The sequence below is a fragment of the Mustela erminea genome, chromosome 2 (assembly GCF_009829155.1).
Source record: "Mustela erminea isolate mMusErm1 chromosome 2, mMusErm1.Pri, whole genome shotgun sequence".
Taxonomy (NCBI): domain Eukaryota; kingdom Metazoa; phylum Chordata; class Mammalia; order Carnivora; family Mustelidae; genus Mustela; species Mustela erminea.
The window spans coordinates 68,809,030-68,823,602 of NC_045615.1; the positions used below are offsets into that span (position 1 = coordinate 68,809,030).

At 33.9% G+C, this 14,573-nt stretch overlaps 1 protein-coding gene across 2 annotated transcripts in view; it reads left to right on the forward strand.

The window, feature by feature from the left end:
* AP1AR (adaptor related protein complex 1 associated regulatory protein) overlaps window positions 1-14,573 on the forward strand; it is a 39,859-nt gene that overhangs the window by 19,499 nt on the left and 5,787 nt on the right. The window contains exons 2-6 of one of the 2 annotated variants that reach the window (XM_032333166.1): window positions 3,691-3,739; window positions 5,254-5,280; window positions 8,481-8,506; window positions 11,611-11,707; window positions 12,867-12,965. In XM_032333166.1, the coding sequence (XP_032189057.1) occupies window positions 3,691-3,739; window positions 5,254-5,280; window positions 8,481-8,506; window positions 11,611-11,707; window positions 12,867-12,965 (298 nt within the window). The remainder of the gene's footprint in view (window positions 1-3,690; window positions 3,740-5,253; window positions 5,281-8,480; window positions 8,507-11,610; window positions 11,708-12,866; window positions 12,966-14,573) is intronic. The other variant, XM_032333167.1, reaches the window with a different exon arrangement.

Genomic DNA, 14,573 nt, shown 5'->3' on the forward strand with positions numbered 1-14,573 from the left:
ACCAAGAGGAAAAAAAGTCAGCCAAACCTAAGAAGTAAGGAATTCTACAGGACAAATGACACAATTTCTCCAAGAAATTGGGGCATGAAGAAAGGTGATGGCACAGTAAGGAGGGCTGTTACAGACTTCAAAAGAGACTTAGACGGGGCCTAACAAGCAAATGCAGTAGGTAGACCTTGTTGGAAATCTGATTTGACCAAATCATTTATAAAAAGATAGGGAGGTTGAAATATAGACTGGCTATTAGGTGATGTTAAGATTCGATTTTTAATTTTGTTAGGTGGTAATATGGTTAGGTTGACAAAAATGTTCTTAACAAATAGAGGTAGTAACTGAGGTAAGGGTAAGATAACATACATGTCTGGGATTTGCTTTAAGATACTCTACCAAAACAAAAGAAGGGAGTTGTAGTAATAAGACTAGAAAAATGGTAATTTTTTAAGTAGGGTGATGGGTACAAGGAGGTTTATGATGCTTTCCTCTCTACTTTATTGTATATTTCAAAATTTTCATAATAAAAGCTAAAAAAAAAAAAAAAGGTGAATGCCAAAGACCAAAATATCTTTTGTGAATTCTCAGCTACTGAGAAGAAACTCCAAAACCCTCTCCATGGCCAAGAAAGGACCAAAGACCCTGGCTGTTTCCCAGACCCTATCTCTTTCTCTTCTATTCCAGCCATTCAGGTCCCCCGCTCATTTAGAGTATGCCAAGCACAATTTTGCCTCCGAGCTTTTGTTTGTCTTTCTTCTGCTCAGAATTCTTTTCCTCCATTCATCTAGCTGGCTGGCTTTGTCATAGCCTTAGGAGTCTTTGTTCCAGTTTTTCTTTAACAGAAAGACTTGCCCTGACCACCCTATGTAAAATAACCTCCCTCTCCTGGTTGCTGTCTTTGCGTACTCTGAGGTATTTATTTTTTCATAGCATTTCTCACCACCTGATCATTTATGTACTTACTGTTATTCATTCCCAAGAACGTTAGCTGCAAGGCGGCAGGTTCTTTGCCTGTTTTATTGACAGTCGTCTTGCCAGCACTTTAGAGCTGTGCCAGACACTTAGGTAGGTATTCAATAAATATTTATGAAATAAAAATGTAAACGCTTGAGGCCTCATTTAATAAACAAGTACTTCCTACACCCCTCCACCCCCGTTGTTCTACTTACCTTTCACTTGTATTCTCATCTATACCCAGAAGTAGAGGAGGATTGCCAGGAGTCTCGCTCCTTACTTTAGAATAAAACTGTGAGGTAGAAAATACAAAATATCAGGGCAGTTTATTACAGGAAACACTGAGAAAGTTATATTCCAAATGTATTAGGATTTTAAGGATCTAATAATATGAAAAGATTTTAGTTTTAATTTCTTTCATTTGCTGCTTAAGTAATGGAGAGCTCTGTGAAATCTAAAATGCTGCTTTCAAACAGCTGGCTTTCCAATTACTTTTAAAATGTGTATCACAATATTTCTCGACTTCCTTTCAGATAAATCCCAGGATAAAGCTCTTCTAATAAAAATGTTGCCTCTGAGTTTGCCAAATTGAGTATTTACTTTAATCTATTAATATAATCTTGGCATTTATGATACTAGTAGCCAATATATGCCCTTCGTGAATAATAAGGTCACAGTCTAATCTATCTAAAAAAGGAAAGCTTAAATGTTTTTTTCACATATTTTGCTTTTCTGTTTACCTTCCATTTTCACTGTTTTGGTTTTAGTAGGTTTTTTCCTACTAATTTTCTCTTTTGCCATTCTATTATATAGACTCATGTTTATTTATTAGTCAGGACTTTGGCTGTGAGATGGAAATCTAGATCAAACAATCTTGGGCAAAAGGTAGAATTTCTTATAAGAATACTAGGTTTCTTATCTACTGCCCGATCATGGGAAGATTGGGGATGTAACTGATTATTAGGGATGATTTCAGCACTGTCAGAACATTCATTTGATTGATTTCAGTCCTCTCTTTGCAGATTTTCAGAAGCTTAACTCTGAGGAAAATATTGTCTGTCTGTTCAGTTTCTGTATAACCCTGAATCAATCAAATGAGGTCTGGGGGTTGGCTATGGTCTCATTTGGTCAGATAATCAGAAAGTCAGTCATGCAAGAGCATGATCATCCTCACTATAGTTAGATGTTAATAAAAGGGACAGAAAAGTGAGACATTTACCACAGCAAACACCTTGGAATTCTAAGTTTAGTCATGTATCTGTGTATAATTGGAATAGAACATAGTGCTCTGCCATCTAATATAGTGTAGTGCAGTAGTTACTTCCTTTGGTTTGGACAATGTACCACTCAGCTTTAGGTTTTGCTTCAGCAGTAAAGTCACACTGATGGTTTATACTGAGATACTTAGTATTACTGAATTTTATTTCATTATCCAGCTATATCACTCAGTAAATCTGGAGGGAAAAATTGACTAATCAGAGACAACTTCTTCATTGAGGAAAGAGAGTAGTGGTTATAGGAGAGAGCATACTGTATTTTAAGCATGAATCCAAATGCTAGAACACAGTGCTATTCAAAAGCTCAACTCATTTCTGTTTTTGTCTCAGAAATAGGGAAAATAGAATAATGGGACAACTAGATGCTTAGAGAATTAAGGGTATTTTTTTAATACTAGATATGTTCTATAAATTATTAAATCTGGGAAATGACATTACCAAATCCTCTTGTTTTTATTAATGATCTCTTAATGGGCAATAAAACTGTTTTGCATTTGTTAGCAAATAAAGATTGTACTAAAAATGGGGCCTGTGATTTCATTGTTCTTTCTGTTCTTTATAATAATAAAAATTTAATCATGATAATATAACATTCTCTTTCAGTAAACCTATATGCCCCTCCATACAAACATATACACATAAAACTCACAAAGCATTCTGAACTGTCCTAATCCAGGATTCTTCTGATCTCTTAAGGGGGTACTTCCTGTCCAAGGATCCTGACACATCAGGAACCCTCATATGTGACTTTTGATCTCTGTGGGAGCATGGAGGTCCTTTCCTCCATTAATTTAAGCAGTATAACAGGAACCACATTTTAAGTTAAAGTCTTATAGTCTCCTGGCACTTCTAGTACAAAAGAAATTTGGGTGCTTCTGCCCTACAACCAACTTTCATACTATAATAGAGGACATATAGTTAATAGAGTGCATACATATCTTTGGAGCAGCTATAACAAAGGTTCTCATTTGATTACATGTAAATTTCACTAATAGGCATGGAAGAGAATGATTAAAATTTGTATGGGCATGTAAAGAATAGAAAGCACCTAGCTTTATATAAACATGGGATCCCAGCATCTGGAGATAACCACTCTTAGCATATTGGCATATATATTTTCAGATTTTTATTGTTTTGCAAATGTTTAAGAAAATTGGAAACATACTCTTACACATTATTTAACACATTGGTATTTTAACATGATGCTTTCCTTGATGCAGTAAAAATAACGAGATACATTTTAAAACTTAATTATATTCTGTTCTGTGTAGTAAATACAACAAATTTATTATTACAGGTTTTAGTAAACATTAGGATTAGTGGGAAAATATTGGTTGAATACTTCTAAACTCATAACTTAGTTTGAAACTCTCAAAAATGTTTTTATGGAAATGTTTTTATGCTACTGTATTGGCTCAGTTTTGGGATTAATTATAGTTTTGTAAAGTTTTTCTGTTTTTCTTCCCAGATCCAAGTATTTTAGAACATGCTCAAGAGGTGAGCACTTAACTATAGAGGTGAGTAGCGTCATGAATCTGATTGGATAAAAATACCTTCAGGAGGACAGGAGGGACATTTTTCTTTTCATTAAATTTAGTATGGACTTTATATATTTCAGTATTATTGATGCTAGCGAAGAGGGAAGGAATTGGGGTGATGAAAGGAGGGGGGAATAGAGAAAAGTTTGTGGATTAAGGGTTTGTTCTTCCAATAGAATTGCTGTTTCTACTTAAGAAGTGGTGGGTTTTTTTTTTTCTTTTTCACTCTACACAATTCAGAGAGGGGGTACTCTTCTTGCAGTTATAATGACTCAATAGGCAGTGATTCTAGAGATAGACAGTTGGCCTGCCCTAGTAGAGAGGTGTAGCAGGATCAAAGCAGAAAGCTAATTTTAAGCAATTTTACGATTTGAGTCACTGAGTTGCTTATTCTGTGTATATAAAATATGATAATAGAATCTAGTCAGCTCCTGCTATGTATTACCTACTTCGCCATATAGGTTATAAATGTCATCAACATAATTCTTGATACAGTTGCGTTGAACAGGTGGCAGTCATCCCATTTTAGGGATGAGAATCAGAGGCTTAGTTAGACAGGTGATGAAGAAGTTAGGCTTTGTTACACAGCCCCTTAAGTGGCAGAACCTAATTCTAGTCCCAATCTGCCTGGCTTCAAAGGTTGAACACTGTACTTTACTGCCTTCTATATTAAATAAAGAAGCATATAAATCAGAAATTAGGTTTTTTTTTTAATCTCAAATAAAAAAAGCTCAAGATGATTTGAAAAATTTTTGCCATCTCTTTAAATTCTTGTCTTTCTAAACCTTTTGAATTCATTGTTTTCTTGATCTTTAAGTAATAAAGCAATGTTAACAATAAAACTTTTTTCTTTCAGTGGTTATTTAGCAAATTATTTATACTTAAAATGTACATATATTTGTAACATAATTTAGTAGTAATGACTTTCATCCAATCATTTGACATACTCCTGTTTATCACATCATCATCTAATTGTTTACATTCCTTTATGCAGAAAGACACTGTATTGGGGAGTAGTGACGACGATCTGGTAGATATTCAGTAAATAGTTAAATGAATGCGTAGATGAATAAATATAAACATTATAAGATAAATTCTTATTTGGGTATCTTTGAAGTCCCTGTTTCTTGAGTAAATTCTCCTTACGACATTTCATTTGTTCGGAGCTCAAATGGAAACTGGTAGTGTGGGTTTAAAAAACCCATATGAAATAATTCAGGTGAAAGTTTTAGTTTGTAAATTTTAAAAAGTTTCTGATTGATGAAGAAAATTGCTGTAATTCTCCTTTTTTTCCACATAAAATCATAAATAATAGTATATGCTTATCTTGGCTATCTTACTGGATTATTGGATATATCAAATGAATTCATGTATAAAGGGGCACATGACTCAAATATCCTAAAAATAGAAAGGTGAAAAAAAGTGACAGTTTTTTCTGAGATATGTACCTTATACAAATATCCCTTCTAACACTTACTTTCTTGTTCTTTCAGTTTGAGAATCTAGTAGAAAGTGATGAAGTAAGTATTTCCACAATAGTACAAAACCCATATTTGTTCTCATGAGTCATCTCATTAATTCTAGCAATTATTTTTGAAATGTTTATTTTACTGTCTATATTTTAGAATTTTTATCTTTTGGTTTTTATTTTGTCTTTTTAGTCCTTTACTATGTCCTTTTACTAATTTATATTAGTATATAATTCATAATTTTCTTAATATAATGTATATAATGCTGTATATATTATATGTATATAGTTTTATGTATTAGTTTCATGTATTCTATATATGTAATGTGTATATGTAGACATACTTAAAATATGATTTTAATATTTTATATAGAAAATATATATTATATAAAATATATTTTAAAGCATGCTGTAGAACTCCAGCAACTTTAAAAAGAGCTATTTCTAACCTCTTGACATTAGGTAAGTAAAATTCCTCAGCAATCCAGGGTAGATACATTCTTTAACCATAGTTTTCATAGATTTCTCAGGGCGGAATTTATACATGTCCATTCTACAATCACTTTCTGACTTTAGTCATTATATTTTTTAACAGTTATTCTTTTTGTTGATTCTTTTTGTTGATGTTATTTCATCTCATCTAAACTGAAATATAAGATGCATTTCAAGTACAGATATATGAAAATAGTGAGAAAGTATGGTTTAGAATTATGAAATGTAGTGTGTATTTCTGATGCCCTGGTTGTAGTTAGAAGAGTTTTAGTCTATGAGCTAAGTTTCAACTTAACTTAACTAATTGTATGAATTTGTACAAGTTACTTAGTCCCCTTTGGGCCTGCTCTATACAACTCCAAAATGAGTTCTACTGGAAGAACACTGCAAGCTCTGACTTTTTATCACTTTTATTTCCTAATGAAAGAGGAAAACGTATCAAGCAAATTTAAATTATTCTTTAGCCCAACGTTTCCCACAGTGTGTATGGAAGAATACTTGTCTCAGAATGTAAATTAGCACATTAAAGCTTCTAAGAACTATTAAACTGTTAAGAAAATTATTTAAACCTATTTAACTTAGCATTTCCCAAATTAATTTGGGTGTAAATCCTTTTTAAAAACAATAGTACATGTTTATTATCATCTGGTAGAACACACTGGAAAGCTTGGCCTTTTGTTTCCCCATAAAATTTCTGCCAAATATTTTAATGTTTCCTAGAACCTAGTTTTTTTCCCATTTCAAAGGTTACTTTAATTCCATGTATTTTTTAGAACTAGTATAAGCAAACACTTAATGTAGTATTTTTAAAGTTTCTGAACTTCAGAAGTGCTAAATGTAAGAGCTCCTTCAGTCTTTATTACGGTTCATCCCAGCATCACATTGCTTTTTAAAAGAATATGGTTCCATGGGGCAACTGGGTGGCTCAGTGGGTTAAAGTCTCTGCCTTTGGCTCAGGTCATGATCCCAGGGTCCTGGCTCTCTGCTCAATGGGGAGCCTGCTTTCTCCTCTCTCTCTGCCTGACTCTCTGCCTACTTGTGGTCTGTGTCTGTCAAATAAATAAAATCTTTAACAAAAAACAAACAAACAAACAAAAGATTATGGTTCCATGTATTTTCCTAAGGTGTTTTTTGTTTGGTTGAGTTTTTTGTTTGCTTTCATTTTTACTAACCAGTCTTTTCCTCTTTCGTGTCATATTTTGAGTTTGCTTTAATTGAACATCGTCTTGTTTTATAGTGCTATTCCTTACCATTTGGAGTTTTATTCCTGCTGTTACTTGGCCATATATTTTAACTATCACATATAAATAGCTTAAGGGTGTAAGAAAGATACATAAATCCGAATCAGTCTTGGAAGTAGTTACGGTTTACTTCGGAGTAAAAAAAAAAAAGACTATAGGTAATTTCATAACCATGTAAAAAAAAAAAATTTGATTCCCATTATTTATGGTAGTTATGTCCTATAAAGTTGCCATAAGTGCTGAATTAGTGAATACCAACTGCAACTTTACTCTCAGGGGGAATAGAGAGATTCCTGTAAGCTTTTAGTCATATTTTCATAAACCAATCAGTAAATAACCTTGTTTCATGTGTCTGTTTGACAACTTATTTTAATATATATTATTGATTCATTAACTTTGAACTCAAGGCCAGCAGCACTATAAGTCATACCTGAAGTCTGTCTAACACACTCATTTTCTCCCTAAGGCTTGCTTCAGCCTCCTTGGGACAAGGAACATTAGACAGCACTTCAACACCACACAGGGGGTTCATTTTAAATAGTGGAATCACCAACAAAGAAGCACAAACATACAAAAAATATGGTCCTCAATAGTCTGTAAAGAGGACAGTATGAGAACTGAAACGAGAAGGCAGAGCATCACCATGTTCTACCTCCACTGGGAATATGCATTTGCTGATCACAAAAGCATGGGGATTATTAATTTTGATGTTACATAGGTGAATTTGCAAATATGGAATTTATAAATAATGAGGGTAACTGTAAGTGATAAAGTCATAGAAGATATCTTGTCTAATACTATCCTGACCCTGGAAGTTCATCGGGTATAGAATATATATTAGTTAGAAAAAATTAAGAGGGGTGCTTCAGTGACTCAGTTGGTTAAGTGGCTGCCTTCAGCTCGGGTCATGATCCCAGGGTTCTGGAATCGAGCCCTGTATCAGGCTCCCTTCTCAGTGGAGAGCCTGCTTCTCCCTCTGCCTGCTGCTCTGCCTACTTGTGCACTCACTCCTCTTTCTCTCTGTCTTACTCTCTCTCTGTCAAATAAATAAGTAAATACATAAATCTTTTTTAAAAAAACAGCAATTAATTATTGGACATTTCTTAATTTTTTTTTCTTTAAAGATTTTATTTATTTATTTGACACAGAGAGAGAGAGATCACAAGTAGGCAGAGAGGCAGGTAGAGAGACAGGAGGAAGCAGGCTCCCTGCTGAGTAGAAAGCCCAATGCGGGGCTCGATCCTAGGACCCTGAGATCATGACCTGAGCCGAAGGCAGAAGCTTTAACACACTGAGCCACCCAGGTGCCCCCCAATTAATTGTTATATAATTTAGCTAGATATTAAATTTTGCTCTTAAGAAATAGTAAAATATTAAAGCTTTTAAAGATAGTTTTAATAATAGAATTTATTTACTGTAATAAAAATAAACAGGAAATATTTTGATTAAGTAAAAATTTTGTTGACTTACCTTACGTAACATTCAGCAAGTGAAATTTCTTTGTTTAATTTTTGCACAGGGGGAAAGCCCAGGAAGCAGTCATAGGTAAGGCTTTTTATTTTTTAAACAATGTCTGTGTGAACCATGAGAAGCTAAGAATCCAGGCTCTGTCATTTGCTCACTTTGAGGCATTGAATAGTTTACAATTCAGGACTTTAGTTTTCTCCTTCTATAAGTTTGAGGCAAATAATATCTCAAAGTATTATTTTGAACATTAAGGAATTTAATGTATATAAGTACCTAGAGCTTTCCTGTTGAACCTAAGTCATGTATTTTTTAGTTTAAAAAAAAAAACTTAATATCAATAAATACATTTCCTTGAATTTTTAGAATATTAACCCCCTTTTCCTTCCTCATGACATTCTAAAACTTGTTTTACTAATAGGTTAACTAGAACCTTGATATTCTAATTTATTTAAGCAACCTTTTTAGACTCTTTTGAAATTATATGAGCTACTTGAAAAAGAACCATCTGTCTTTAACTGGAGAGTTCTTCATATCAAGAGAATATTTTCATACACTGTTTCATATTTTGAATGCATATTCTTTACCTTTTTTAGTTTAGCATACATTTATTAGGCAATTATGTGGCACTGCGCTAGGCACTGGAATTAAAAAGTCAAACAAGCTTCTCTACATTAGAAGAACGAATATCCTGGTCTGGGAGGTAGTTCGTGTAAATGACTAATTTTAACATAAGATGGAAAAAGAGATTAAATAGCAGTTATAAAATATGCAAGGAAAACCTAAAGGAGAGAACATTTGCCCAAAATGTGTGAGAAGAGGTGTGTCCAGGTAGACTTTTTTAAGGAGATGACACTTAGGTTGATCCTGGAATGTTAGCTCATGAGAACTAACCAGTGGAGGAGAGCATTTCAGACAGAAGAAATTGCAACAACAAAGTGGGTTGAATGAAAAGAGGCACAAGAGAACTTTGTGGAGGGATGGATATGTTTGTATCTTGCTTTGTGTGGCAGTTACACAAGTGTATGCAATTGTCAAAACTCAATGAACTGAATGCTTAAAGTTTTATTTGTTATACCTAAAAAAAAAAAAAAAAAAAAAAAAACCATAGGCAGAAAGGGCTAGAGGAACAGAAGTAGGGGGCATTAGCTTATACTGGTGGTTAAAACCATAATTATCAAGTTAACCTACCTGAGATTGAGAACAGGAGGAAGTGAGGTGCCTGGAGCATGGAGGGAGGGTAGCAGTCTGAGGATTGAATAAGCAAATACTATAAGAGGATTCTGAAGACAACCAAGACTAAGTAAGCAAAAAGAAGTACGAGAGTATAGGAAACCCAGGGAAGTCATAGAGATGACTGGCCAACAGAAGGAATGGAGAGAATGGCCATCACTGTTGCATCAAACTGAAGTAAGAAGATGAGGACTTAAAGGTGTCTACTGGAGGGTACCTGGGTGGCTCAGTGGATTAGGCCTCTGCTTTTGCCTTAGGTCGTGACCTCAGGGTCCTGGGATCAAGCCCCATATCAGGCTCTCTGCTAGTAAGGAGCCTGCTTCCCTCTCTCTCTCTCTGCCTATCTCTTTGCCTGCTTCTGATCTCTGTCAAATAAATAAATAATCTTAAAAAAAAAAAGTGTCTACTGTATTTGGCAACATAGAAGCCACCTTTGCTAGAGTTACTGGGGAGGAAAGCAAAGCTAGACTGCCATGAAGTAATGAGCGAATGGGAGGTAAGGACAGAGAAGGTAAGATAAGCATAGTAGTTAAGAGCAAGGAGCTAGACTACTTGGTTTCAGATCCGAGGTTTGTCACATATTTATGTGACTTACTTGGACATAATCTTTCTTCATCTCATTTCCCTCATGTGTATTATCTCTATATCTACCTGATAGTGCTGGTGTGAGGATTAAAATTCGTTAATATGTGTAAAGTGCATGGGAGAGAACTTGACACAGTAAATGCTAGATGCGCTAGCAGTATACATTCAGTTTCATGAGTTTTAGCAGAAATGGGAAGGAGAGAGGGTGTAGCTAAAGATAAATACAGTCAAATGAAGGTTTTCCTCTCTTTTCTCCTTTTTTTCTTTCTTCCCACTTCCCTTCAAAAGGAAGAGAGGTGAAGACAGAAAAAAAAAAAAAGAGTAGGTTAAGATGAAAGAGAGGGGCTAATTGTTAGAGCGATGTCCTAGAGAATTCCGTGGAGTCGGAGAGGAAGGGTGGTATCAGTGGTGAATGAGTCAAGAGTATACGTGTAGCAGGTGACCTTGAACAAGTTAAGCAATGCCACTTCTTCAGAGGATGGAGGGGGAAATGAAGATTGACTTTAGGTAAGAGGAGGAGGAGAAAGAAGTTGAAGGAGTTGCTGGTTGGTGCTCTCCATGTCTCAGAATGGGATGGAATTGACTTCTAAGAGAATAGAGTTTGAATGAGGAACTTAGAGTACTTGAAGATTTTAAGTAGTTAGCTTAAGATGTGAGAAGGAGTTGACCATGTCTAAGAAAAGGGCTATTGCTAATTTAGATTTTCTCTAGCAGCTCTCAGGAGAAGGGGCTAATCATGGAATTGATCCAAGGTCAGAAAATAAGCTGGGTGAATGAGGTATCATGATAGGATTGCAAGAAGGTGAGTATGTTGGTAAGACAGTACTTCAGATTTGCCATGGTGTCCACATTGGTTGTATGTGAAGCGTGGCAAGGTAATTAGGATACGTAGACAGGGAGAAAAGGGAAGGATCAAGGCCCTGGAGTAGCCAGAGCGACTGAGCAGGATAAACAGGAGGAGGGTAGTGTGTATGTGAGTTAAGAGTTCCAGAATGGTAAGAGGGCTATCAGAGCATAGTGTACTGAAGTTTATACATTATGGTGAACATTTTGGGATATGGTCAGATGGCTGAAGCAGAGCCAAAGTGATAAATGTAGTCTGCATTTCTTAAAAGTGGTTATAGTACTGAAAAATACTCTGATGATATATCATCATGTTCAATGTATATACCAAATTATAGCAAATGTTAAAATGTATACCTTTTTACTCTTAACCATTAAAGTTATAGCATCAAGTTGCTTTAATACTTTTTTGACAATACAATTTTAGTATTTTTCTGGTTGATCAGTGTTTTATTTGGACTTGTTCTCACCAAAAATGTTTTTTTCTTTTCTGTCTTTTTTCTCCCTCATTTTTTTTTCTGTAGGCCTCTTACTGAGGAAGAAATTGTCAACCTAAGAGAGAGGCATTATGATTCTATTGCTGAAAAACAGAAAGATCTTGATATGAAAATTCAAAAAGAGGTAAATAGTATTTTTATGTTGCTTAAGTATATGTTATCGTAAGACCTCTCTTTATGTTATGGAGAAAGTTTTCATTACTTATTATGATCCTTATGAACAGTCACTGGATCTATATTTAGATATTATACAGACGAAGATTATTTAAAATTTAAAAAAATTTTAGTCTATTATAGTTTGTTTTATTTCAGTTTAATTTATCAGAAATCATATGCTGCCAAAAATGAAGATAATATGTTCTTTTAAAAACTAACTTCTTAATTCACAAATAGAGACTCTGACGAGATACATGTATTCTTATGTTTAAAAAGTCTGTTTAACAGTAAATATTTTTTAAGTCTTTTTGTTTGTCTTGACTTGTTTATTCTTAGTAAGGGAACCATAAACTATAATCATAAATGTTATACTTACTTTAATGTGTTTATAGGAATGGTCTGTAATTATAGTTTTGCTATTCACTAAATGGAATTAGTCATATTCTATTATAGATTTAAGAATAATCTTTTAAGTATTAACTAGTGATTTCAGCAGCATTCATTTAAGCTATGCAATAGATGCTAGTATTAGGCTAAAGAGAAAAATTGTTGAAATTTTTTTAAGTTTGATATGACATGCAATGGATTATCACTAAAGCAGTTAGTATGCTATTATGAATGGCAAGAACTTAAATTTGAAAGTAACTTTTGATTAACTGGATAGAAATAAAATTCAGAACACATGTACATCAATGAGACATGAACTTCGTGAAAGCTTACTTCACTTTGATAAATGGTGATATGATTGGCCTTAGTTTAAAGACCTTAGACTTACGAAAGCCAAAACCATTAAACTAGTCAGGGTGATAGGCATTGGAACAATTGTTGAGAATGAAGATCACTGCATATTCTAAAGAAAGACAGTTTTGTATTTCTGCAAATTAAATGCTACTACTTCATAATTCAACTTCTAAAGAGTTCGATAATATGTTTGATGTCATTGGAATTATTTTATAAAAGGAGAAATTGAAATGAGAAATCACAAAAATTTTGATTCTATTATGCTTTGTAGAGATCATTTATTTTTTTAATAATTTATTTTTAATTTTACAAACAAACATTTTATTTTTAGAGCAGTTAGACAGGTTCTGATTTTTGTTAATCCTTACTGTTTTGTTCATGTACAGTTAGCCTTACAAGAAGAGAAGTTAAGACTAGAAGAAGAAGCTTTATACGCTGCACAGCGTGAAGCAGCCAGGGCAGCAAAGCAGCGAAAGCTCTTGGAGGTGAGGGGAAAAGACCCCAACATATATTAGGGCTGCTTTTCTCCTGATTTTCTCTGACAAATCCTAGTTGAGATTCTTTCCCCATCCAAGAATCAAGGGCTTCTTGTTGAACAACGAATGTATTTATGTATATACTCTTAGGAATTTTAAAGACAAATTAGCTTGTATTTAAAAACTAGAAATAACATCAAAGAATGTGCTTGATACTGAATGTTGTTTCGCTTTAAATTAGCAGAAGCTAATTCTTGTTTATCCCAAAGATGAAATGTAGTTTTCCAAAATCCAGTATTCTTTTGGAAAAATAAATATACTCTTAGGTGGAAACATTGTAAAACTACTCTTTAAACATAATTTCTGCAGCATTTTTTAGTTTATTTTTGTGAGTATTTTTTTAAACAATTCCTTGAACTACTGCAATTTCTTATACTTCTTTGAATCTGGTAAGCTGGGCAATTTGCCTCTTTTTCAAATATTGTATATTTCTTGTCTTTATTCTTGTGTCTTTGGGAGATTTGGCTTTGAGTCTTGAGAAATCTTTGGCATATTATCAGAGAAAGCAAAAGATTTATTATATCTCACCATGCTACATGCTAATATGGCATTACTATAATGCCAGACCATTATTAATAACAGGCACTTACGGTATTACTGTTTTAGTTAGTTTACATATTTTACTTTGTTTAATACTTGCAACAATCCTAGCAGGTAACATTTTCAATCCTCATTTTATAGATGGGGAAGCCAAAGGACAGAGATGTTAAATACTTGCTTAATAAAATCCTAGTTAATAAGTGGTAGAGCCAGCATTCAAGTACAACAGTGTTGAGCCAGTTATTCTACTTAGTATCTTCCTCCATATCTTGCCTATGTGAACTCTCTACTGTAACATTAACTGAAGTAGTACAAAGATCATGTCACATTATAATTATTGTAGCTTAGAGAAACTGAAAAATCGTGTCATGCTGCTATGAGTGTATATGTCACCTGCGCCGTTTTTCTCCCTCTCATTCTCCCCCTGCTCCCCTGTCATTTTGATTAATCTGTTCAGCAGACTAATTAGATTATATGGGAGAGTGGGGGGGGTGTTTTTTTAGTACTAACTAGTGGAAAAGTTTAAAAATTAACTCCCTTCTACTAAGAAATAAAAATATTTTTCTGGTTATAATTTGTATAACACTTTTTACTATAATAAATTCTCTACTGCTCACCTTTTAAAGACAAAAGCATTCCATATGCAGAATCTATTTGAGTCCTCTGAGTTTTTCCCAAATTCTCTGAGTTTTTTCTTCCTGACTAAATACTGATCCAGGAACATATAGCACTCTGTACAATATCCACTGGCACAGAAAAGATACACAGATATATGAAAGTTCATCTGATTTTCACAATAGCTCTGTGAGTTTGCTTGGGCAGTATTATAGCCATCTATAATTTACAGATGAAAAAAACAGAAAGTAAATTACGTGCCATGGGCACATAGCTAATAACTGTCAGAGCCTTAACTATCTGACAGGTCTTCTAAATCCTTTGTTTTTATTATTTCTTAGTCAGCTTAGCCAGTTCTTGTAGATCTTTAGTTTTTTTGCTACTTAATTTCAGCCAAAATAG